At 40.7% G+C, this 26,861-nt stretch overlaps 1 protein-coding gene across 3 annotated transcripts in view; it reads left to right on the top strand.

The window, feature by feature from the left end:
• The window catches only part of LOC124799969 (juvenile hormone epoxide hydrolase 1-like), a 53,831-nt gene that overhangs the window by 9,240 nt on the left and 17,730 nt on the right, over positions 1–26,861 (top strand). For all 3 annotated transcript variants that reach the window (XM_047262959.1, XM_047262960.1, XM_047262961.1), the window contains exons 3-4: positions 15,110–15,657; positions 15,943–16,142. In XM_047262959.1, coding sequence (XP_047118915.1) covers positions 15,110–15,657; positions 15,943–16,142 — 748 coding nt within the window. The remainder of the gene's footprint in view (positions 1–15,109; positions 15,658–15,942; positions 16,143–26,861) is intronic.

The following is a 26,861-nucleotide window of genomic DNA, read 5'->3' as shown; positions in this document are numbered from 1 at the left end:
CAAAATACTGAAACCAGAGAGCAAAACCAATTCAGATACCAAAATGTAGCATCTATTGGTGACCAGAGCAATGATGAATAGATAAACAATCACAAGTGCTGTCAGAACACAACTGTGATCTGAGCCTAGGCCCGGAGCTTGTGATCAGCGGACTTCAAAAAATAAGTGTGCCACCCATGGAGAACACAGTGCATGACACATCGCAAGATAGGGTCGTGGCACATGTCCACCGCAAAGTGAGTAGCGGTAGTGGGAAACCCATCTGAGGTGTGTTGTCATTCCAAGTTGATGTGAAAACAGGATATCTCCAGTTGGTCAAGTGCCGGGTCTGGGACTGATGGTAAACACAAGAGGGCAACCACATTTGCATGTTGTGTTGTAGGTTTGTACTTCATGGTACAATTGTAGGAGCTAAGGAAAAGAGCCCAATGCTGGAGCCTTTGGGCCATCTGCTCTGGATGCCAAGAGTGTGGCCCAAAGAGTGGTACTAATGCTACTGTGGTCTGTAACATGGGTAAACTGGGTCCCAAATAGATACACATGGAATTTCTTCATGGCAGAGACAATTGCCAACACCTCTTTCTCGATCCAGGAGTAATTGCATTGGGCAGGCGTCAGCATTTTTGATGCATAGGCAATAGGTTCCTCCATACCATCATCATTTTGGTGTGTCAGTACTGCACCAATGCCATAGGGAGAAGTGTCCACAGCCAAAACAATGGAGCATGATGGGGAAGGGGGCTACGGCAGTGTGCAGAATGTAACATGCGCTTCAGCTGCGTGAAGGCCTGCACACAGGCTGCTGACCACTGAAACAGAACGCATTGCTTCCACAACTGGTTGGGGGCTACATAATGTGTGCTACCTGCAGAAGGAACTTGAAACAATAATTCACCATCCCCAAAAAAAGCCTGCAAATCTTGAAGGTTTGGGGACACGGGAGAGAGTCAACAGTGGAAACATTACAGTCAGTGCGCTGAATCCCATCTTTGGTGAGCAAGTGGCCAAGGTAGTCCACTTGATCCTGAAGGGGAAAAAAGGCATTTGTGCAGATGGCACCTGCACCTGGATCCCACATCATGCAATGTAGTAAAGACAGTATGTAGGTTACACAGGTAGTCTTGGCGCATAGGACCCGTAACAATTAAATCATCAGGGCAATTGGTACGAGCTGGGATGGACGTGGTTAGCTGTACCAGGTATTTCTGGAAGATCACTGAAGCAAAAGAGATCCTGAAAGGCAAACATTTGAATTTGTGTAAGCCTAATGGTATATTGATGACAACACTGTGTTGTGATTCCTTATTGAGTGGAATCTATAAATAAGCATCAGCAATGTCTATTTTAGAAAAACGTTCACTTCCAACAAGCTTTGAGAGGAGGTCCTCTTGACATGATCTGGGGTATTTATCAATTCAATAAACTTTACCAACAATTGCAGAAACTGGTTGCTTTCAGAATAAAATAAAATATCTTAAAGTGTATGGCTGTTGGTAAAGTTGAACTGAAAAATACATACTAGCCGATGTCCCCTGGCCATAATGGACCAACAGAGATTGAATGAATGTGCCCTACCAGGTGTTGGGACAAGCCCGTGAATTCATCAGCAACAAAATTAAATTAATGGTAACAACTACTGTCGTTGACTTTATAGAGAGATGTGTATCCGAGGGTGGCACTCGTAGGTTTGCACAAGTCAAGATTAAAAAATCTGACTGGGTCAGCTGTACCATTAAGACGAAGACTGAAGAATTGGGGATGAAACTATAAATAAGAAATTTGTACTCTAAATACGATGACCTTAGTAAAAGTCTGCACTTGAATCACCCGAGATTCAGCAAATTGTTAAGTTGTAACAAATTAGACAGTTTGTTGCAGTTTTCTGAGTGGGTAGTGGAAAACAAAAGAGGAAATATTTTTACACTCACAATAAGAAAATTTGTATTCTAAAATTACACCAGAAATTATACACCAATAATGTGGTTAATTTTAGGAGTCACAAATTTTTCGATACAGCTGTTAATAGAACTGGCATCATCTTCAATAAGAAAGAACTTGAGCTGTTACAAAAAGGCAATAAGTTTGCAGTAAACAGATCAATACATATTAAGGACATAAAATCATTGATTTTAGAGATTAAAAGAACTTTAAACTACTGTAAGGTCAGTAAACCACATCAGGTTTTCCTGGGTAATAATGTGGCTGAAGCTGTATCCTCACTTCATAGTAAAAAAATTGTAAAAAGAAGAAAAGTAAAAATGTGAATGATGAATTAGTTGTACACAGTATCAATGAGAAACTCAAAACCCATGAGGCAGTTGTCATTAAGGCAGATAAAGGGGATACCCTTGTTATGTGTGTGCATATGTTAATAAGGTAAAGGAATTCTTTGAGAAGAATGGACTTTCCAAAGTTAATCATGATCCCACTAAATATTTTGCTAAGGAGATCAAACGTCTTCTAAAGAATATCTCCTTTTTATTTTTTAGACTTCGGAGGTTGTGAATCCACATGCCCCAAGGTTAAGAGGACAACCTAAGGTACATAAAGCTGATGTTCCTATCAGGCCTGTTGTTAGTTATATTGGTACTCCTGCCTACAAGGTGTACGACAAACTGAATGAAATTCTAGTTAATAATTGCATTTTTGAGAGATGTTTCTCTGTGTAGAATACTTACATTTTAGTAGATAAAATAAAAATCCCAGGTGGCTCCAAATGGCTATCCTTAGATGTGACTAATTTGCACACTAATGTGCCTACAGCAGGATGGACTAGCTGTGGGGTGTTGTTTATCAGGGACATTATCCAATGTTTTTCTAAACTATATCGAAGCATCAGCCTTTGCACAATATCCTGGGTTGCATGACAATGTTCTATACCACTTTCACTATGTGGATGACACCATTGTGCTTTACAAAGAGGAGAACGGTGGCCGTGATAAAATCTTTAAGAATTTTCAGTAACCTTCACCAAAAAATAGAATTCATATATGAGCAGCAGGTTAATGAAAAAAATTATTTCCTCGACATATGTGTGAGGAATAAGAGTGGTAGGCATAGTTTTGCTATTTTCAGAAAACCCAGAACTTCAGATGCCTTTATTCCTGTGGATCCCATGCACTTCAACAGGTACAAAACCTCCTTTTTCTATAGCTCTGTCAGCTGGCTAAGTAAAATCCCTTTAGAAGATATAGAAATCGAAAATAAATGAATATACTAAGGTATATAGCAGTAAACAATGGTTACCAACCTGAGATTATTGACTTAATTCATAATAAAATTGTCAGAAAGAACTCTAATTTGCTGCATGAAATTACTCTCACCCAGGTTTAAACCAGTAGAAAAATGCACTCAAGCATGGAGTTTATAGGTCCTATTTCCTAAAGAGTAGCACAAGCATTCCATGAAATCAACATTGAAGTTGGTTTTACTGGTAAAAATACATTACCCAAGGCTCTTACTCATTCCATCAAGAGACACGATCCTTTTTTGAGGTCTGGGATCTACAAAATTAAATATAGTGACTGTGATGTAATGTATATTGGGCACACCGGTAGAACTTTTAAAGAAAGATTTCGAGAGCATACAGCTCTGCATATCATCAAGCATTCTACTTTTAAGGAACACCTGCAAACAACAAAACATAAAATTGTAGGCATTAATGACAATCTAGAGATACTGCACATCATTGATAAAGGTGGGGCTATGGATGTTTTTGAAGATATGGATATCTATGTCCATGCAGGGAAAGAACATCAATTTTTTTTAAATGAGCAAACAGAATCAAAGAATAATTTCTTTTTCGAAATTTTTCACAAACTATTGTGAATTGAAGTCTGGTATCTAAAAAGGAGATTGTATGGGTAGCACCTGCGCATGTTAGTTCTTCCCGCAGTGTGTTTCGTGTTGTGTTTGTTTATCACATGCATTCTACATGTCTATGATTTTATGATGTATCTATCCTTACCATTGACTGTCTTTTGACTCGGTGGAAATATCTTTGACCATGTTCATGTAATGTAGGTGGGCTCAGTTGCTGTGTCACACTTTTGTATGAAGCAGCTGCTCGATGTTAAGTTGGCATGCAGCACATATGGATTTGATGTTTATCTTGAACCTTTACTATAAGCTTCACTGTTTTGTGTTTTAAGATTGGAATTCACAATATCCAGTTTTATGGAGCGATACGATACGTTCATTGATTTAAAAAATACATTTGGTGAGTTGTTTATATTCTGTAGTAGCTGTTGATATGATGAAATGGATGATATGATTGTAGTAGCCTTGCACCAATGTGGCCTCACTGGAATGTTATGATTAGGTTGAGGTATCATACTTTTGTTATTTGTGTCACTTGATATAGCTTTTTGTAGAATGGTCATTGTGCTTTTACGTCTAGTTACCTACCGATTTTATTGTGTAGATGTGTGATGTAGTTTTAAATAACATTTGTTCAATTTGTTCACTTTCCTTTCATAGAGATCACTCTGTCTAGATGTAATACCTGTTAACGCTGCTATTTTAACTCCTGTCAAATGGTATAGGATGACAGCTGAAGAGTTATTGTTAGGTTTTACTGATCTTCTGTTTTGTTTTCAGTATCAGCGTTTTAGTCTATTGTGCTGGATATACACAGAGATTTGGTTTAATGCTACTAATAAATATGTACACAAGTTTTAGTCTATTGTGCTGGATGTACACTTACATTTGATTTAATTCCAATACTTTCATCATGTTTAAGCTTAAGCGATATTATGATTATCTGTCACATCCTGTAAGCTTGATTTGGTACACACTTGTATTACTACATGTATATTCTTTTACTATGCAGGGGCCTGAAGATGGCAAAATGAATTGCCGAAATTGGTTGCTTTCAGAATAAAATAAAATATCTTTAAAGTGTACGGCTGTTGGTAAAGTTTATTGAATTGAAAAATTCGTATCAGCCAATGTCCGCTGGCCATAATGGACCAACAGAGATTAGTATGGGTAGGTTTCCATCAGAGCTTGGGCATTAATCATAGACTTAAAATCTCCACACAGCCAGAGCCTTTTGCCTTCTGGACAATGACCATGGGTGTGGTCCAAGTGCTAGTTTTGACCAGTTCTATGACCCCCAGCGTCATGAAGGTGATAGAGTTAGAGCTTAATAATCATCTGTAAGGAGACTGGAAGAGGACATGTTCAACAGAAACGGGGCACTGCATCTGGATGCAAAGAGATATATGCCTCAAAATTGGTGGTGAACCTGAAGCAAGGCTCAAACACCCTGAGACACGAAAGAGGCACAAGGTCATCATGTTCCTGGAAGGGGACTGTGTCCGAGACAACCAAAACTTTGTCCTTGATGGAGAACCCAAACAGCAAGAAAGCATCCATGACAAAAATGTTGCCAGTGGAATGACTGTTGCCAACATACAATGTTAGTGGCCATGTATCCATCTTACATGTTACTGTAGCGGAGAAGTGACCTTTGTCTGTCACCATATGCAACCACCTTATGAGAGGCGGGGCAATGTCGGGTTACTCAGACAAGCGTATGTCGGGAGATGGACCAGGGAGACCGTTGCTCCCATGTCAACTTGGAAACAGACGTCCTAACAAGCAGCCTAACGAGCAGTCATGAAATTAATAAACAGCTTGGGGGTGCAAGAATTCCCCTAGAGAACAGTGGCCTGAAGTTCATGCACCGTCCCATGACACAAGTTAGGAGTGGGGTTGGATTGACCAGATGCCTGATGGCAGACAGTTCAGAGTTGCCCATCCTTTTCACAATGAGTGCAGTGCGCCCAGCGATCAGCGCAGTCTGCACACTGGCGCATCACAAAAGAGTTAGGACAAGAAGGCAGACCCCGCTGTTTGTGCCAACGCAGCTGGATAGGCTGCTCAGAGGTCATTGATATGTACAAAAGTGATGAATCTGGATGCTGCATCAGGAAGAAGGCTTGAGAGAACTCCCATCTCCATGGTGGTGGTCAAACCATTACCATCTGGGGGTGGGCCATAGAATGTTTGTTTGATACCTGTGCGATCTTAAGAATGCATAATTTTCATTATGTTGTTAAAGGAAGGGTTGTCTAACGTGAGAGCCATGTGCAAACTTCTGGATTGGGAACCAATTCGACCACTGCAGCATGAATCAGAGAATCAGTATATGAGGTTTTGCAAGATGTGTTGGCTCAGGTGAAATCACGACGACAACTGAGACACTGCAAATCTGTCACCCATTAGTGGCATGTGGTGCTGATGGAACTCTGAGCACAATGTGACCATGTTTAATCATTGTGAATGATAGTTTGACAGCAACAAACACATTTCCTCAAAAGTGATGCAGCCAGGTTTGAGAGGGGAGCCAACTTTTTAAGTAAGAAAAATGCCTACAGGGAAACCCAAGAAAGGAAGAGTGAATGTTAGAGGGCATCATCAGAAACCTGAAATGTGGTGAAGTGCTGTTTCAGCCACTGCAAATACATGTCCCAATCCTCCTTGGTATTGTTAAACGACGGAAATGCGGATGGGCAGGACTCCATCTGAGAGGTGACCTCAGTCGGGATGGGTTGTGAACCTTGTACCTGTAATCGTTCTGACAGAAGCTGAGTTTCCTGATGCAAAAGGTCCATTGGCTGCTGGAACTGCTGTTGCAATTGCTGCTGCAGGAGCAGCTTTTGCTGTTGTTGTTCCACGAGCTGTACAAGTTTTGCATCCATAATGCACTGTTAACCTTTTACCTCATCGCCAGTCCTAGTAACTGCAATCGAACGAGACTGGAGTACACCAGCCAGCGGTGTCAACGGGGAATCATGGTACAATGCAAACACACACAATAGGGATGACTGACAACACAGACTACAAGGCAAAATAACAAAATCAGAGAGCAAAACCAAATCAGGTACTAAGATGTAGCAATTATCAGGGACCAAAGCAATGACGAATAACTAAATGATCACAAGCGCTATCAGAACATGACTGCAGTGTGAGCCCTGGTGATGCTGGCTTTGTAGGACCACCATGAGCGCAGGTAGGCTGGCGTGGCAGGTGTGGCCTATGCTTAGTGTTGTGGTTGTGACAGCAGCACTTCCAGATCATAGGGGTGCTGCCTAGCAGCTTTCAAAATTGTCGGACCAAAATACCAGAGTATGTACTGGATCCAGGAGCAGTGGCCCCTACATCCAATTGACATTTCATTGATCGCCACATATTCAATAGGATTATAGGATCATTTTAGGCTGATTGTAAAGGAATGTGAAAGCTTTCTGACAACAGCTAACTTGTCAAGTTTTTTCCTTTCGTTTTCAGTGGAAATGTCATCAAACCTCTCCAAGCAAGACAAATAGAAATCTTTTACAACTCATTGTAGCCCCCCCCCCCCCCCCCCCAATATATCCAAACCTGCACAGTCTGACTCCCAGAGTTCTTGTACATTTACTTGTTGACTTTTTTTTGTATCTTCCAAAAATAAAATGTCCAATGGTGCCATAATTTCGCATCTGTCCATAACTTTACAATTTCGTGTGTGTGCGTGTACGTGGATGCGTGCGTGTGTGTCTGTATGCAGAAGAAGCTGAGTAGCACCGTCACTTTGGTGTATTTTAATTTCTATATTCAGTTCGAGGACATTCTACAAGTATCCACAAATATCAAGAATAATTGTACTGGAATGTTCCATAACAATACAAGTATATCTACCGTATGTGTTCTGGCCAGAGGCAGTTTGCTCCACACTCTTGTATGTTCAAGTGCTGAATAAACCTTCTTAAGTGAAGTTATGGTTTGCCATTCATCTCTAATTACACCTTCTTCTACATGACATTATTCTGGTGGAGGCACCGGGTATTGAAACTTGTGATAGATCACATTATTGATGACACAGTGGCTCCCATCAGGCCACAACAACCGCTGTTTACGTGGGCAGAAACTGGAGTTCGAGCCACATTCAGCAGATTGCAATCTATCGGAGACAGAAGACGACGACGACGACATTACAATGACAGCAACTGTGTGTCACCACATGAGACATCCTTCCGGGTTCTCTGGTGATGATGGCCAAGACCCAAACAAGTAGCTAAAGGTATATGAGGCTATAGCCATATTTAACAAATGAGATGACACCGTGTGTTTGGCTAATGTATTTTTCTACTGGGAGGGCACTGCCAAGCAATGGTATGAGAACAACGAGCAGAAGTTCACAAGCTGGGAAGTATTCCAGGTGGAACTGCGCAAGTATTTCAGTGACACACGACGACAGAAGTGCAAGGTTGAAGATTAATAAAGTGCAGGGCACAGTGTCCAGGAGAAACTACAGCATCCTACATTCAAGACATCTTGTAGCTGTGTAAAATAGTGGCTCCTAGAATGGAGGAGGTAGGTAAGGTTGCACATGTCATGAAGGGTGTTGCTGAGGACATGTATCAAACGTGATACATGTCCTGAAGCAGGTTTCGACAGCAGACGACTTCATAAAAAGATGCCAGTATATCGAGACAATGCATCAAAAAAGAATTACACGCAAGAAGTTTGAATGGCTTCCAAATGTCGTATCGATGTCCGTGATGGAGGAAGGAATGGATTTCACAAGTGTTCTCCATCAGATAGTGAGAGAGGAAGTTTAGAAGGCACTTGGATTGCACAGCGAGCAAAAAACAGAGATGCTTCAAGAGGGCATAAGAGAGGAAGTGGAACAGACATTGAACCCAATCTCTCGTCCTTCATTTCCCTTTAAAACGGTGAAAAAGTCAAGACCCAGGCAAAGTGACGTTCCTACAATGCCGCATGAGGAACCTGTTTGGACTCCAAGAGGAACCAGGATAACCAACCAGTATGTTTCCACTGCAGACGACTGGGACATGTGGTGCACTATTGTCAAGAAAGACGGTGGATATTATATGACGCCTGCACCAGAAGACAGCAGACAGATCTTAGCAAACGCCAACTCCGGGACACCGAAGATGAAGATGATGATGATGATGGTGCAGGATGACGTAGGTCACCATCGCCACAAGCTAGCCGCTGGAGAGGATATTCTCCAACATGCCAATCAATCTCTCCATCACCATTTTGAAGCTCCATGCAATCACCTAGACGCCACAACTTGGAAAACTAAAGGGTGTGACCTTGGAGGTGAGGCTGCCAAAGAGAAAAGTCCTTCGCTGTCAATCACTACAAAAATGATAGGAAACTATGTCGATATCCTCATGGATGGCCAACCAGCCCAAGCTGTTGTGGACTCTGGAGCATCATATTCAGTCATTTTGGAGAAATACCATCGCCAGTTGCAGAAAACCTTATTCGTCGACAACAAAACATCTCTGCTGAAGGTGGCTAATGGGAAATATGTAAAACCTACAGGAAGATGTGTCATTTGTGTGGGTATAAGTGGCCATACACATCCCTTAGAATTCATCATCTTAAAAGAGTGTACTCGTGACGTCATTCTCGGATGGGACTTTTTGAAAGCTTCTCAGGCAATTATAGATTGTCATCGCTCGAAGATTGTGCTAGACAAGATGAGATACTGCGGACAGGAAGATGCGCATCTGAGTGTGTGTGCTGGATGAAGTGATCATTCCTGCAATCAGCACTAGAAAGGTAACTGCCATGTGTCATGCCATGCATAAACCCATGGATCGTGTAGTGGAATGTAAGAGAAGCATACCACTGAAGAATAACTTGGTCATCCCAGCCTCTGTTGTCTCATTTAAGAATGGATTCAGCGAACTGTGGATAGTTAACTGTCACCGAGAACTGCAGATCCTTCCAAGACGCATATGTGTAGCAAATGCTGAGCCATTAATTGCCGAACAGCTGAGCATCATAGAAACCTCCCATGCTGAGTCTGTGGATGAAATTGGAGCTACCACTACGAGACAAGATCTTTTAGCTTGACTATCACCAGATCTCACTAAGGAACAACAGAAGAAGCTACTTGGCATTCTACAAGAGTTCTCTGAATGCTTCAATCAGCAGGTGAAGAGCAAATTAGACAAATAGACAGTGAAACACTGGAGACCATCAACCAATAAGCCAGAGAGTATACCGTGTCAGCAACAGAACGTTGAATAATTCGCAACGAGGTAGAGAAAATGATGAAGAATGACATCATTCAGCCTTCACAGAGCCCATGGTTGTCACCAATGGTCCTCGTCAGGAAGAAGGATGGCAGTTGGTGCTTTTGTGTTGATTACACGAAGCTTAATAAGGTAACTAAAAAGGACGTTTACCCCCTTCAACAAATTGATGATAACACTAGATTGTCTGAAGGGGGCTAAGTTTTTCTCAACCATGGACATGTACTCACGATACTGGCAAACCTAAGTAGATGAGGCTGATCGTGAGGAAACTACATTCATCACCCATGAAGGCCTGTATGAGTTTAAGGTAATGCCATTTGGTTTGTGTAATCCATCAGCAACATTTGAACAGATGATGGATAATCTTCTAAGGCACCTGAAGTGGACGATGTGTCTTTGTTATTTAGATGATGATATAGTGTTCTCAGAGACATTTGATGAACATGTAAAAAAGACTGAGGGCCGTTCTTGAGTGTCTCCAAGAAGGCAGACTGAAACTTAATCCAAGAAAGTGTCTCTTTGGAGCAAAAGAAATCAAAATACTTGGACACCTTGTGTCAAATGAAGGTGTGCGTCCAGACCCAGAAAAGGTGATATTAGAGATGTGAGAAGCTTCCTCGGATTAAATTATTATTACTGTCGTTTTATCAAAGACTTTTGTATCAAAGCCAGGCCACTCCAAGAGTTGTTAAAAGCCGATGCTAAATTTATCTGGGGGGCTGCTCAACAAGATTCTTTCAATGTGCTGTGAAAAGCTCTGACAACTGACCTTGTACTTGGTCTGTACGATGAGAGAGCACCTACAGAACTGCACACAGATGCCAGTGGATATGGGATTGGTGCTGTTCTGGTGCAAATTTCGGATGGAAAAGAGAAGGTTATAGCCTTATCTTCTAGGGCACTTACAAAAGCCGAGACAAACTACTCAACTACAGAAAGAGAATGTCTTGCTGTGATCTGGGCCATGTACTAATTTCGATAGTATCTATGGAAGGCCATTCACAGTTGTTACAGACCATCATTCACTTTGTTGATTGACAGGTCTTAAGGACCCAACAGGACGTCTTACCAGGTGAGCACTACGTCTTCAAGAATATGACATTACCATAGTGTACAAAAGTGGAAGAAAACACAAAGATGCCGACTCTCTCTCAACAAACCCTGTGCAAGACCATCAAGACATTGATGAAGATAATGACTGTCTTGCTGCACTCCAAGATCTCTCTGCTGAGCAGGAGGAGGACACCAAGATATCTCAAATTATGCTTGCCTTAAATCAATCAGAGGATGTGAAAGGGCAATTTAAGGTAGTCAATGGATTACTTTGCAAGAAAGACTTTGATCCGTTTGGAAAGAGGTGGCTACCAGTGATTCCTAAACACATGCGCTTAGATGTTCTACAGAAATTCCATGACACACCAGGATTTATTAAGATATATGATATGATCCACAAGAGATTTTTCTGGTTTATTTAGGAGTGTCCGTCACTATGTGTTGCACTGTCGAGAGTGCCAAAGGAGAAAGGCAGTTCCTCAGAAACCACCTGTCCAACTCATACCAATTCCACCAACTGAAACACTTTTCCAGCGTGTTGGGATTGACCTCCTCGGATGATTTCCAACGTCTGCTAGTGGAAATAGATGGATTATTGTTTGCACTGATTATCTGACACGCTATGCCGTTACAAAAGCCATGAATACAGCCGAAGCATTCGAGGTAACCAAATTCTTCGTGGAAGACATCATATTAAAACACGGTGCCCCAAGGTCATTAATTACAGATTGAGGGAAAGTTTATCAATCGAATCTTGTGACAGAGATAAACCGTCGGTGCAACATTACTCATCACATGACGACTGCCTACCATCCGCAAACTAACAGGCTTACTGAACGCCTTAATAAGACCTTGGCCGACTTGCTATCAATGTTCGTCAATGTTGAGCAGAGCAACTGGGAGGAAGTGCTACCTTTCGTGATGTTTGCCTAAAACACCGCCAAACAAGACACCACAGGATTTGCGCCATTTTTCCTGGTGCATGGGCATGAAGTGGCTACGATAATGGACACTGTGTTTCCATTACATCCTGATGACGTGGACGACGACTACATCGGCCAGATGTTAACCAGAGCTGAGGAAGCTCGGCAGTTAGCACGAATCTGCACGCTGCAGGCTCAAGAAAACGATCGCCGAAGGTATGGCGGGAGCCACTACCCTGTTGTTTACCAGCCTGGTGACCTCGTCTGGATCTTCACTCCTGTTCGGAAGGTTGGTCTCTCTGAGAAGCTCCTCAGGTGCTACTTTGGACCTTATAAAGTTGTAAGACAGTTGTCTGATGTTACTCATGAAGCTGAAGTTTTCGACCCCGACACAAGATGACAGAAGATCAGAGATACGGTCCACGTCCTTCGAATGAAGTAAATTTAAAGTTCCAGTGACAGGCAACAAGCAGCAAGGTGATGAAGAGCATAGCAGCAAAGGAAGTTCTGAGAAGATCACCGCCAGGGCGAACATCAGTCATCGGGAGTCGGAGTATGCAAGACCGATGACTCGTTCCCGGACTAGGACGACGTAACACCGAGATGCTGTTCTCTTAAGGAGGGAGCAATGTTGCAGAAGAAGCTGAGTAGCACTGTCACTGTGGTGTAGCAGTTATGATACTAGACTGTTACATGGGGGGGTCTTGAGTTCAAAACTCACCTGAACTGTAAAATTTTAATTTCTATATTTGGCTCAAGGAAATTCTAGAAGTATCCACAAATATCAAGAATCATTGTACTGGAATGTTCTGTAACTGTATATATACATATGTGTTCTGGCCGAAGGCAGTTCGCTCTCCGCTCTTGTGTGTGCCAGTGCTAAATAAACCTTCAATAAGTGAAGTTAGTGTTCGTCATTCATCTAATTACACCTTCTTCTGTGTGACAATATATTAGTATGGAATACTAGCATACTTATATCAGTTTCATAAAGCTTGAAAAATGCATCAATTTCATTAGAAATGTTGTTTGAATAGCTTGTAAGCTTGTGAAACTTAATAATATTTTTTGCTTAGTTTTTTGTCTTAGAGGCTGGTTTTTTACTCATTTTCATAGTTTGCCTTTTTCTGAGAAAAACCCAATTCCTGAACTTCTTTCTTTCTCATCCCCACTTTGTCTTCCTGTTCAGTGTTAGTTTCATGGTCTTGATAGCTAAAACGAACTTCTTTGCCACTCAGCTCACCTTCCCTTTCAGCTATCTCAACAAGATTTATTCCAAGTCTCTCAACTTCAATGAGTTCTTGAAGGTATGCGAGTATCTTGTCAAGCTTTATAAAATCTTTGGACCTGGGAACAAATAGACAAAAAACTCTAATTGTTGGCTAACAACTCTTACATCACAAAAAACATACAAAACATTACTGTTATATTTTTCAATGCTTGTAATAAATACTGTTATGAGTACTTTTAGAATTCAGTCACTTTCTTAGATAAAGTAAAGTGGCACACATGTTAAAACTGACAAGAAAGTATAACACAAGCGGATGCATGGGATACGGAGTGCTCCATTACCCTTATCCTTGTGAAACAACACGATGCTGAGGGCCCTGAGTTGAGGATTGGGAGGGGGTGGGGGGTCAAGTAACAAGTAACACATACCTAGACCTACCACAGTGCAGGGCTTTGCATTACACTACAGTACTACAAAATTCCTCAATGGGGTACTCAGTACCCCAGTGCACCCACTCGAAGGTTAAACTGCTTGAGATTTACTGCTGATCTTTCTCTCCTAGCCAACAATGTTCAAGAAACCAGACAAGAAGTTGAAATCGCTATTAGAAATAGCACAGAAAATTGGCCTTAGAATATCATTCCTCCTGTGGGCTTCTGTAGCTGCTCCTATGGGCTTCTGTTGCTGTTAATAAGAATGCAGACATTGTTCATAGTTTGATACGCTGAGAGAGAGAGAGATAAATTTATAGAGCAGAAACATTTGTGAAAAACTGAAATTGTATTTCAGACCAGAATTTGGACTCTCACCACTGGTCTCCATTGCTCTCGAGATACCCGCCCTGGCATTTAAGTGACGTGCGCTTTCTTTCTAACCTTCTCCTACCTATCCTTCATTCCTCTCCTAGGAAGGAAATAATAGTTCTGAAAGCTAGGATAGGTTCTGGTATTTTTATGGATGTCTGCTGCCAGTTCTAAAAAAAATTGTTTCCTGGAGGTAAATAAGGTCAAACATTCTCTCTTGTAATTGTTAAGTTTTCGCGAATATTTGTTTGCTAACTGAGACTGACTGTTAATTGCAAGTTGTAGAATGTAGTAAAATGTTGTGTTTTGGTGTTAGTGTGCTTAGTCCCTTAAACAGTTTTCTACATGAAATCTAGGTGTATACCATACATTGTTCTCATTGAATGTTTTCTGCACACTTTATTGATAATTTGTAGAATTTGGCCTAATAGTTAAATGAGTAAATGAGTGAAAAGACACAAGATAGCTTTTGGACTCTCGTTTTGCCAAAATGAGCAGTCCTATGCAGAGGAAAAAGTTCATGAATTTGAATGTTTATGATGGTCAGTTTTTTTCTATCAAAGCATGTAGTAATTTAGAATATTGTTTCATTTATTGGTCCATGTGGGGTAGCTGCACAGTCTAGGGTGCCTTGTCACAGTTTTGACACACACACACACACACACACACACACACACACACACACACACACACACCCCCTCTCCTCGCCCCATTGGAGGTTCGAGTCCTCCCTCGGACATGGGTGTATGTGTTGTTCTTAGTGTAAGTTAGTTCAAGTTACATTAATTACTGTGTAAACCTTTGCCCCGAGACCTCAACAGTTTGGTTCTATATAACCTTACCACAAATTTCAAAATTTTCATTTATTGGTGACTGAATTTCTGCTGCTTCTGCCATTACATTGGAAACTGAATGCCATTGTGGTGTGTGTTAAAATTATTGGTATTTCTGTTGTGTGTACATGTGGTATAAGATAGCTCATAAAACATCAAATTTATATCATAGTGATTCAGTATTAACTATTTGTCACAGGTCTTGGATGATTTACAAGACAGACTTGAATTATTACCAACTCTTACTCCACCACTTGAGGGCATAGGATTCCAGTATGGGTTCAACACAAAATATTTACAGGAAGAAGTAATAGAATACTGGAGGACAAAATATAATTGGAGAGAACAAGAAAAGTTTTTGAACAAATTTCCACAATTCAAGACTTGTGTGGATGGCTTAGATATTCATTTCATTCACGTTAAGCCAACCAGTGTTCCTGAAGGAACTGAAGTGTTGCCATTGCTGCTACTGCATGGTTGGCCAGGATCTGTGAGAGAATTTTATGAGATTATACCTCACCTAGTGAAGCCACAAGCAGGTTACAACTTTGTTTTCGAAGTTATAGTGCCCTCATTGCCTGGGTATGGTTTCTCTGATGGTGCTGCAAAGCCTGGTCTTGGAGCTGCTCAAATTGCAGTAATTATGAAGAACTTTATGGAAAGAATTGGGCTGCAAAAATTTATTGTACAAGGTGGAGACTGGGGAGCTGTGATAGCATCTAATATGGCCACCCTTTTTCCAGAGAAGTATGCTTTTATTTTATTCTGATGCAATCAAATAACTTTAATCTCCATTTTAACAATACAAGACTTGTTATAAGCTTGAAGTTACTTAGAATGTATTTACATGAAATATAGTGTTTCCGCATAACTTATTTTTGTCACAACACAGTTTGTGTTTAATAGTACAAATTTTTGGCATATATGTGAGACATTTTATCAATTCATCAGAGCAGAGCAACTGTGACGTCTGTTATTTCTAAATTTTTGTAAGATGTCTGATTAATATTAACAGTCTTGGGTCAATTTCAGTGTAAAGGGGCTTCATTCAAATGCCTGTTTTGTACAGAGCTTGAAAAGCACAATAAAGCTGTTTTTGGGGAGTCTTTGGCCAACATTTGTGGTTGAAAAGGATTACGTTGACAAAGTTTATCCTCTGTGGGAACATTTTCAGTTTTTGCTTGAGGAATCTGGTTACCTGCATCTCCAAGCCACAAAACCAGACACAATTGGTATGCTATCATTTTTTATCTGTATTGTTGTAAACATAGTTCCTTTGTTTGAAATTAGCTGTAAGACTTATACTTAAATATAAACACAAAAGGCAAAGGCAGGAGTGCATTAAGAGATATTCACAGTCAGCCAATACCTATAGCCCACACTCACTCTATACCAAGGAGAAATAATGATCAGTTTGTTTCAAACGCTGTTACACTACACACTAGTCAAGATTACTTAAACAGTGAAAAAGTATGCTTTGGTCATATACTAGAGGGAAATATAATCCATATTTTATAGTCAAAACTGGTAGTAAAGAGAATAACATGATGAACTGGGGGGCGGGGGAGGGGGGGGGGGGGTTGCAGAGGGTAGCAGTTTGTTGTAGTTTCACAGTGAATGACAAAGTAGTTTTGAAATTTTAAGACAAGTGGATCTAAGTGCACTTATTACAAGTCACTGGTCAATAAGTGTTATGGTTGCTTCAGACTAATACTGAATTGCTGCATCTGTCTGTCTGATGGGGCAGGATCTGACTTCAGTTTGCTAAGGTTTGTCCTCCTCCCACTCTTCCCCCACCCAGCCACTAGAGGGGAGGAGGACAACTCCCCTTCCCTGCCCCTCATTAATAGTCGTTACTCAATGTGAACATGTTGCCTTCTATCACTGATTAATATTTTCTGTTTGATATGAATTATTTATTGTAATTAAGCGCACCAGACACTTTAATACCATATAAAACTGCCTGTGGCCTTGATAATGGCCGAAGTTCAGTAACGGAGATGATTCACAAGCTTCTTCAGTTATTTATGGAATACTCAGTCAGTTCTTGGGAGGAACATGTACATACTAAAAACTCGAATACATAATATTAATGTTCCACAATAATTCTTGTTTAATATTAGTTATGAACTGGCTTTTGGCTTTCTAGGCCATTGGCAGGTAACTTAATACTAAACAGATAGTCCACACAACTTCAGCAAGAGTTCATAGTGGTGCAAAGATTACTTTTCAATGATATGTAACATTTTACAACTATAGCGATACGAAAACAGGTATGCTGTATCCAGCTGAAGCCACCCATTAGAGTGCTCAGAAATTCCCATTACAAACTTTTAGGACTTGTAAAGGGGAGTGCATACATAATATTTTGAGTAGGAACCCATGTCCAGAAACATACCATTTCCATTCTACAACAGTTTCAGTTCAGATGTTTAACTCTTCTACTTCTACTTGAGTGGTTTAATTAGCCGTGAGACAGTACAGTTATTTAGATAACAATTTGAAAGAAAACATAAGTAAACATCCATTTATCACTTATGCACATTTGTTTACATTAACCCTTAAACATTATGTGTTTACATTATTCCAAAACAAAAAAGAAGCCAGCATACTGTGTGTACAGGAGAGTACTGATGCATTACAACAGTGGCTCAATGTGATGATCACCAACATTGTTACAGACATTGTACCTATGAAGCAGGTTCTGATACGCATTTTCCATGCCACCTGTCTCTCTTCAGTTTCTAGAGAAGGAGCCACAATTCATGCAAGCAGATCTTTGTCTGTCTATGTAGGAGTCTCATAAATTAAACTTTGCATACAACCCCACTAGCAGTAATCCCTAAGAGTTAAATCTGTCGATCAGTGGCCATGCTGTTGGACCACCTTGGCCTAACCATCTTTCACCATATCATCTGTTAGAGATGTCTCCTAACCACTTGGGAGAAGTGAGGTGGTGCACCATCATTCTGAAACCACAGTTTCTTGACTGATATTGAGCAGCACAGCTTCCAAGAATGGGTCCAATACAGTTTGTAGGAAGATCAGGTGTGCAGGACTAGATAGCTTGAGTGGAAGAAGGTATGGCCCAATCACGTGACTGACATCCAGAATACTTGCCCACATGTTTATCCAAAATACGTGCCCACATGTTTATCCAAAATACTTGCCCACATGTTAATACCAAACCTGTGCTGAAATCCCTGAACTTGCATGGCAATAGGGTTTCCGTTTGCCCAGACATGGCAGTTCTGTGAATTCAGAGCACAGTCCCTAGTGAACTTACATAACAGGACTTGACATGGAAACAGTAGCCACGTTCAGTAGGCAATGTACTGTGGAAAATTGGCTGGACCCATAGCCGTACCCTTTGTAAGTGGTATGGATGTAATTATTGCTCTCACACAACTTCCCAGATTATACTGTGACTAATATCCAGTGTGTGTGCAACTGTTAGAGTACTCATTGACGGGTTCTCTTCAATGCAATGCAGTACATCTTGTTCAGATTCAGGCATACAGCTTTACCATGGAGCACCACAGTCCTGCCTCCTCATTGTGAAAGTATCTATTTGCAGAGCCACTGCAGAACTTGGGCTAAAAGTTTGTACGATGGTATCCTATACTGCAGAAAATGTTTTTGATACAGCCAACTAGCAGCTCTTCCATTACCTCGAGCTTCGCCATACACGAGGAGCATGTCTGTGTATTCCGAAAAAGTGTACTGAAACATGTTTACTGTATCAGAGATGCACAGGCATTGTATGGGTCTCACAGCAAGGCATATGTTAAGTGACATCAGGTGACAGTCTGATGCAGTACACATCATCCTGTCTACCCTATTGTACACCAGGACAAGCAACTGTGAGATTTTTCTCTTTCCCTCAGGAGACATGGATGAATTACACATCTGAATTGAAACCATTTAGAATGGAAAAGCATGTTTCTGGACATGGGTTCCTATTCAAAATATTATACACTCACTTCTCTCTAAAAGTCCTAGGAGAATTAAAGGGAATTTCTGAACACCCCGTATACTACAGAGGTCCATAATTGTGGGGATGTTGATTGCTGTGTTTCATCCACTGTTTTAAATAGTTGTGCTATTTCTTGTAGGATTAAGATCAGTTTATTTAGTGGGCCAATCAATGTGTGATAGGGTGTAGACATGTTTGTTGTCATCATGGAAGATGGGAGTGTTCTCGGCATACACATCAGGAAATTTATTTACGTCTGCATGCATACCTGCAGACCAATGTGAAATGCATGACAGAGGGTATTGTATATGGGGGTCTTTAAAAAAATAGGTTGCCATGTTTTCCAAGATAGTAGTGTTTACCAAAACAAGACCAATGTGGGTTTTAAAATGCATAACTTAAGAGCCATCATTTCCAGCAACTAGCAGACTTTAGTTGCATAACTCCAGTAAGAGCAAATCACCACAGACTTCGCACCATTCATATTTTTGTTGTGGAGGAATGAGAACTGCAGCAAGTCGAAGAAGATCCTGGAATAAGTGTGCATAGAATTTCAGCATCTATCAGAGTTAGTCATTGTCTTTTTCTGAGCAACCTTGCATGAATAGTTGCTATACCAACATCATTTACAGCTCTAAGGCCAAAACATCATCCTGCCAGAATGCAGTTCCGCCAATGGCTGTAGCAAAGATGTGGTGAAGATCCACTTTTCACAATAAAGATACAATTCATGGACAAAGTTGGTTTCACATAAGATGGGATTCTTAATTTTCATAACCAACATGCAGTCCTGATGCAAATCCAGTACCAGATGAAAGACAGGTAGTGTGATTCATTTTCTCCAAAACATCTGTGAAGGCCTCACACAGACATTTAATGGGCAAAGGATAGGCCGAGAAGGTCAAGTACATTGGCCAGCTTGCTCCCCCAATGACAATCCCTTGGATTTTTAGTTTTGGGGGTCACTAGAAACCATTGGTGTATGCAAGCCCCATTAATGATGTACATACACTACAGGAGCACATAAACAATGGCTGCCAGCACATCTGTGACCAACCTAGAGTTTTTCAGTGTGTGCCTGATCCCTGAGATCCATGACAGAAGGATGCTTTACTATGAATGGACACCATATTAAGCTCTACCTTTAGCGGCAGCCTAAAAGTGTAGTTGATATACAGGGCTATTACAAATGATTGAAGCGATTTCATAAAGTCACTGTAGCTCCATTCATTGACGTATGGTCACGACACACTACAGATACGTAGAAAAACTCATAAAGTTTTGTTCGGCTGAAGCCGCACTTCAGGTTTCTGCCGCCAGAGCCCTTGAGAGTGAAGTGAGACAAAATAGCGACAGGAGCCAAGAAAGCGTATGTCATGCTTGAAATGCACTCACATCAGTCAGTCATAACAGTGCAACGACACTTCAGGACGAAGTTCAACAAAGATCCACCAACTGCTAACTCCATTCGGCGATGGTATGTGCAGTTTAAAGCTTCTGGATGCCTCTGTAAGGGGAAATCAACGGGTCGGCCTGCAGTGAGCGAAGAAACGGTTGAACGCGTGCGGAAGTCGACGAATAAAGCAAGCGGGGAGCTAAACGTACCACAGCCGAAGGTTTGGAAAATCTTACAGAAAAGGCTAAAGCAGAAGCCTTACCATTTACAATTGCTACAAGCCCTGACACCCGATGACAAAGTCAAACGCTTTGAATTTTTGGCGCGGTTGCAACAGCTCATGGAAGAGGATGCGTTCAGTGCGAAACTTGTTTTCAGTGATGAAGCAACATTTTCTCTTAATGGTGAAGTGAACAGACACAATGTGCGAATCTGGGCGGTAGAGAATCCTCACGCATTCGTGCAGCAAATTCGCAATTCACCAAAAGTTTACGTGTTTTGTGCAATCTCACGGTTTAAAGTTTACGGCCCCTTTTTCTTCTGCGAAAAAAACGTTACAGGACACGTGTATCTGGAATGCTGGAAAATTGGCTCATGCCACAACTGGAAACTGACAGCGCCGACTTCATGTTTCAACAGGATGGTGCTCCACCGCACTTCCATCATGATGTTCGGCATTTCTTAAACAGGAGATTGGAAAACCGATGGATCGGTCGTGGTGGAGATCATGATCAGCAATTCATGTCATGGCCTCTACGCTCTAACGACTTAACCCCATGTGATTTCTTTCTGTTGGGTTATGTGAAAGATTCAGTGTTTCAACCTCCTCTACCAAGAAACGAGCCAGAACTGCGAGCTCGCATCAACGATGCTTTCGAACTCATTGATGGGGACATGCTCCGCCGAGTGTGGGAGGAACTTGATGTCTGCCAAATCACTAAAGGGGCACATATCGAACATTTGTGAATGCCTAAAAAAACTTTTTGAGTTTTTGTATGTGTGTGCAAAGCATTGTGAAAATATCTCAAATAATAAAGTTATTGTAGAGCTGTGAAATCGCTTCAATCATTTGTAATAACCCTGTATAACAGCAAGCAAATTACATAAGATAATCTGCTGTTTCACAGTTTCATATGACTAGCAAATGTGATGGTTTCATTTCATACCCCCACAAATTGTTACATCTAGTTATTTGTGTGAGCTAACTGATCTAGTTGCGACTCAATGATATTGTAGCTACAGATGCTATGTTTTTGCATTTTTTGAAGTGCACAATTTTACATATCTGAACATTTAAAACCAGTTGCTAATATTTGCAACACTGTGAAATCTTATCAATATATAACTGAATATATGGGTAGCATATTCAGGTGGTACTTCATTATAGATAACTGCATTATCTGCAAAAAGTCTGAGGCTACTATTATTATTGTTTGCCATAAAGTTCCTTCTATTTATGCCAGTGACTAACCATGTGTTTTCCTTGTTAAGAAAGTCTCAATCCAGTCCAAAAAAATTTTTTTAGTACCACATACAGTTGTACTGTTGTTAATACCTATTGATGCCCAGTTTCCGTATTGTTGTACCCTTTGAAGATGTGCCATTTCATGTGCTGCTGTGACCAGTGGCATTTGGTAGGTATCCGACTCCAAATGGCCAATGCATGCAGTTCCCTTGACAATGTTCATTCAAAAACTGGTTGAAGTGGATCTCTATTCACTGACAACAGCAATACCTGTCAGGACTGAAACAAATTGTCATACGAGGAGATGGCCACCAATAGACCTAGATTTATCTTAAAATGTATTTCTCCCTAAACCTCTTATGACTGCTGGCAAGTTGTATGTTCTTTAATAATGGACAGCTTTCTGAATCAGTTACTTTGAATCTTTATGTAGATTATTCTTAGTTCTAGTATGGATTCCTCAAAATGATCTGTTAGTTTGAAAAAAATGTGCTAATTCTCAAAAAAAATCATTAAGGAATAAATATACAGTGATGCAGTAGTTAATATATACTGCGAAGCAGTAGTTAAATTTCCTAGTTCAAAGCCAGATGGTCTTGTACCAAACCTAAAACAATATTGTAGCATATGATAAAAGTCATTGTAATTCTTTGCAGAGGCCAAGAAACAAGGCTGCCTGCACGTGAAACATAGTGTTGCTGCCTTGACAAACATTGTTTGAGCTGTAGTGACAGTTCTTATAGGAGACGATCTGTTTTATGTAGCTATCTTGATAACCATTCCATTAAATCACCCAATGTTTTCTCGTACTGGAATTACACAATTTCCTTTGTTTCCAGTTGACTTATTTTACATTCTTGATTACATAATTGAAATGAAAGTAAATGATATAATAATCAGTACCACGAGTGGTGAAAATTAAATGAAATTTCTGAATGTCAAGCAGGCCCAATAGCCTGACAAGAGTGCCTATTAGGTTCTGTACCCAATGAACAAGTGAATTAGGCTCACTCTAAACTATGGTTTACCACAAAATTTCCGTTCTATGGGACAGATATCTCAGATATATTCTGATTTCACACTGTTGGACTAAATGCAATCAAGTTATAATGCCTTATGATGAATGAGATTTGTTGGATAAAAGAGCACTTCTCCCTTAAAACCCACATCCTTTCGTCTTTCCCTCTCCTTCCCTCTTTCCTGATGAAGCAACTGTTGGTTGCGAGTCCCTTGTTCTTGTGAATGTCTTCCGTATGCTCCTTTCTTTGCCAATTCTCTGGAGAACCACTTCATTCCTTACCTTATCAGTCCACCTGACTTTCAACATTCTTCTGCAACACCACATTTCTAACACTTTGTGTGGTGTCACCGCCGGACACCACACTTGCTAGGTGGTAGCCTTTAAATCGGCCGCGGTCCGGTAGTATACGTCGGACCCGCGTGTCGCCACTGTCAGTGATTGCAGACCGAGCGCCACCACACAGCAGGTCTAGAGAGACTTCCTAGCACTCACCCCAGTTGTACAGCCGACTTTGCTAGAGATGGTTCACTGACAAATTACGCTCTCATTTGCCGAGACGATAGTTAGCATAGCCTTCAGCTACGTCATTTGCTACGACCTAGCAAGGCGCCATTATCAATTGCTATTTATCTTGTGATGCATGTGCCGTCAGACCGATGTTCACCAATTATGTATTAAAGTTAAGTATTCCAACAGATACGTAGTATTTTTGCTAGTCTCATATCCCTGACCTGTTCCAGACCTCACACCATCCTGCGTGAGTTTAAACGCGTGCCTTTCGGCTACCTGTCACTGTGGATTGGCTGTCTTGCCAGTCCACAACACTTTGCTTCTGTGCTGTTCCGGTTTTTCAACTGTCCTTGACTGACTACCATACAATGCTGTGTTCCAGACATACATTCTCAGAAATCTCTTTCTCAAATTAAGACCTATGTTTGATATCAGTATGCGTCCTCCTTGCTTCATCCATTAACTGGTTATTTTGCTTCCAATGTAGCAGAATTCCTTAACTTCATCCACTTTGTGACTAACAATTTTGATGTTAAGTTTCTCACTATTCTTATTTCTGCTACTTCTCATTACCTTTGTCTTTCTCCGGTTTATTTTCAATCCCTGTTTTGTACTCACTAGACTCTTCATTCCATTCCCATAATTTTTCTTCTCTTCCACTGAAGGTAGCAGCAAATCTTATTGATATCCCTTCACCCTGTATTTTAATCCCATTCTTGAACTTTCCTATTATATCTAGTATTGTTTCTTCAGTATGTAGAGTGGATAGCAGGGAAAAAAGGATGCATCCTTGTCTTACATCCTTTTTAATCCAAGCACTTCAAACATATTCTCCAATCTTATTGTTCCCTTTTGATTGTTGCTGTTGTTGTTGTTGTTGTTGTTGTTGTTGTTGTTGTTGTTGTCTTCAGTCCAAAGAGTGGTTTGATGTAGCTTTCTATGCTACTCTATCCTTTGTGAGCCTCTTTATCTCCATATAACTGCTGCAACTGACATCCTTCTGAATCAGCTGACTGTGTTCATCTTTTGATCTTCCTCTATGATTTTTAACCACCACACTTCCCTCCAATACTAAATTGGTGATCCCTTGATGTCTCAGAATGTCTTCTATCAACCAATCCCTTCTTCTGGTCAATTTGTGCCACAAATTTCCTGTCTCCCCATTTCTGTTCAGTACCTCCTCATTAGTTACATGATCTACTCATCTAATTTTCAACATTCTTCTGCAGCACCACATTTCGATAACTTCTATCCCCCTTTTGTCTAAATTGTTTATCATCCATGTTTCACTTCCATATGTGGCTACACTCCAGACAAATATTTTCAGAAAAGAGTTCCTAACACTTAAGTCTATATTTGACGCTAACAAGTTTCTCTTCTCCAGAAATGCTATTTGTGGTGTTGCTGGTCTACGTTTTACATCATCTCTACTTCGGCCATCTTCAGTTATTTTGCTGCCCAAATAAGAAAACTCATCTACTAGTTTAAGTGTCTCATTTCTTAAATTAATTATCATGACTTCACCTTATTTCATTCAACTACATTCCAGTACCTTTGTTCTGCTTTTGTTGATGTTCATCTTATATTCTCTTTTCAAGGCAATGTCCATTGCATTTGACTTCTCTTCCAAGTCCTTTGTTGTCTGACAGAATTACAATATCATTGGCAAACCTCAAAGTTTTTATTTCTTTTCTCTGAACTTTAATTCCTTCTCCAATTTTTTCTTTTGTTTCCTTTACTGTTTGTTCAATGGACAAATTGAATAACATTGGGAATGGTTACAGCCATATCTCACTCCCTTCTGAACCACTGCTTCCCTTTCATGCCCCTTGACTGTTATAACTGCCCTCTGGTTTCCATCCAAGTTGTGAATAGCCTTTCACCCTGTGTATTTTACCCCTGCTGCCTGCAGAATTTCAGAGAGACTATTCCAATCATCATTGTCAAAAGCTTTCTCCAAGTCTACAAATGCTGTAAACATAGGTTTGCCTTTACCTATCTTCTAATATAAATCATGAGGTCAGTATTGCCTCATGTGTTTCTACATTTTTCAGAAACCAAATTGATATTTCCCTAGGTTGGCTTCTACCAGTTTTTCCATTCTTCTGTAAAGAATCTGTTAGTATTTTGCAACCATGGCTTAATAAACTGATAGTTCAGTAATATTCACACCTGTCAGCAATTTCTTTCTTTATAATTGGAATAATTAAATTCTTCTTAAGCTTTAAGTGTATTTCGCCTGTCTGATATATCTTGCACACTGGATGAAAGAGTTTTGTCATGACTGGCTCTGCCAAGGCTATCAGTAGTAAGAAGGAATATCATCTACCCCCAGGACCTTGTTTTGACTTAGATCCTTCAGAGATCTGTCAAATTTTTCTTGCATTATTATATCTCCCATCTCATCTATGTCCACTTCCCTTTCTATAATGTTGCTTTCAAGCTCATCTCCCTTGTATAGACACTTTATATACTACTTCCACCTTTCAGCTTTCCTTTCTTTATTTAGGACTGGTTTTTCATCTGAACTCTTGATATTCATATGCCACTTCTCTTTTCCCCAAAGGTTTCTTTAATTTTCCCATAGGCAATATTTATCTTTCCCATAGTAAAACATGTTTCTAAATCCTTGCATTTGTCATCTAGCCATTCCTGCTTAGACATTTTGCACTAACTGTCAATCTTATTTTTTAAATGTTCGTAATCCCTTCCACCTGCTTCATTTGTTCCATTATTATGTTTTCTCCTTTCATCAATTAAATTCAATATCTCTTGTGTTATCCAGTGATTTTTACCTATTTGAACCTCAGCTGCCTTCACTATTTCATCTCTTAAAGCTACCCATTTGTCTTCTACTGTATTCCTTCCCCCTGTTCTAGTCAACCATTGCCTAATGCTCCATCTGCAACCGTCAGAAACCTCTGGTTCTGTCAAGCTATAAAAGGTCCCATCTCTTTAATTTCCTATCTTTATCCCCACCCCCCACAGGGAGCCAAAGCTCTTTCGTGCGTATATGTGTGGTGCACACAGGTCCCTGAGCTATTGCAGCCTTTATTCTTTTCCGGGCTGCTTTATCATCCCTTCTCGTTCCCTGTCCCTTTCCCTTTCCCTTTCCCTTTCCCTTTCCCTTTCCCTTTCCCTTTCCCTTTCCCTTTGCTCCTTCTTTTCCCTCTTTTGGTGTTCTTCTTCATGTCAGCCCAGCTATCCTTCTGACTTTGCTTCACCTTGCGGTTTTGGTTGGTTGCTTTTCTCCTCCTTTTTGGCTTTTCTTTTTTTGGTCCCCTTAGAAGGTTGACCTCCATCTCTAAAGTAGTGTGAACCAGTTGGGGAAGGACTCCCTCCCTAGCGTCTTTGGCGTGGGTTCCTCTCCCCCTTGTCCATCCCCCCCCCCCCCTCGTCCTCCTCCTCAGCCCTTTAGTCTCCTTGCTAGGCCACCAACTCTATAGCCAATCCATGTGGTGTGGCTGTTATGTTCTCATCTGGCTGAGCCCCGTGACACCACAGGGATCACACTGCTGGTACCTGCACTGTTAAAGCCTTGTGCAAGCCTAGGAGTGGTTGCCCATCTTCTCGGGGCATCAGA

The sequence above is a fragment of the Schistocerca piceifrons genome, chromosome 1, assembly GCF_021461385.2.
Source record: "Schistocerca piceifrons isolate TAMUIC-IGC-003096 chromosome 1, iqSchPice1.1, whole genome shotgun sequence".
Taxonomy (NCBI): Eukaryota; Metazoa; Arthropoda; class Insecta; order Orthoptera; family Acrididae; genus Schistocerca; species Schistocerca piceifrons.
This window is presented reverse-complemented; position numbering and strand designations above follow the sequence as displayed.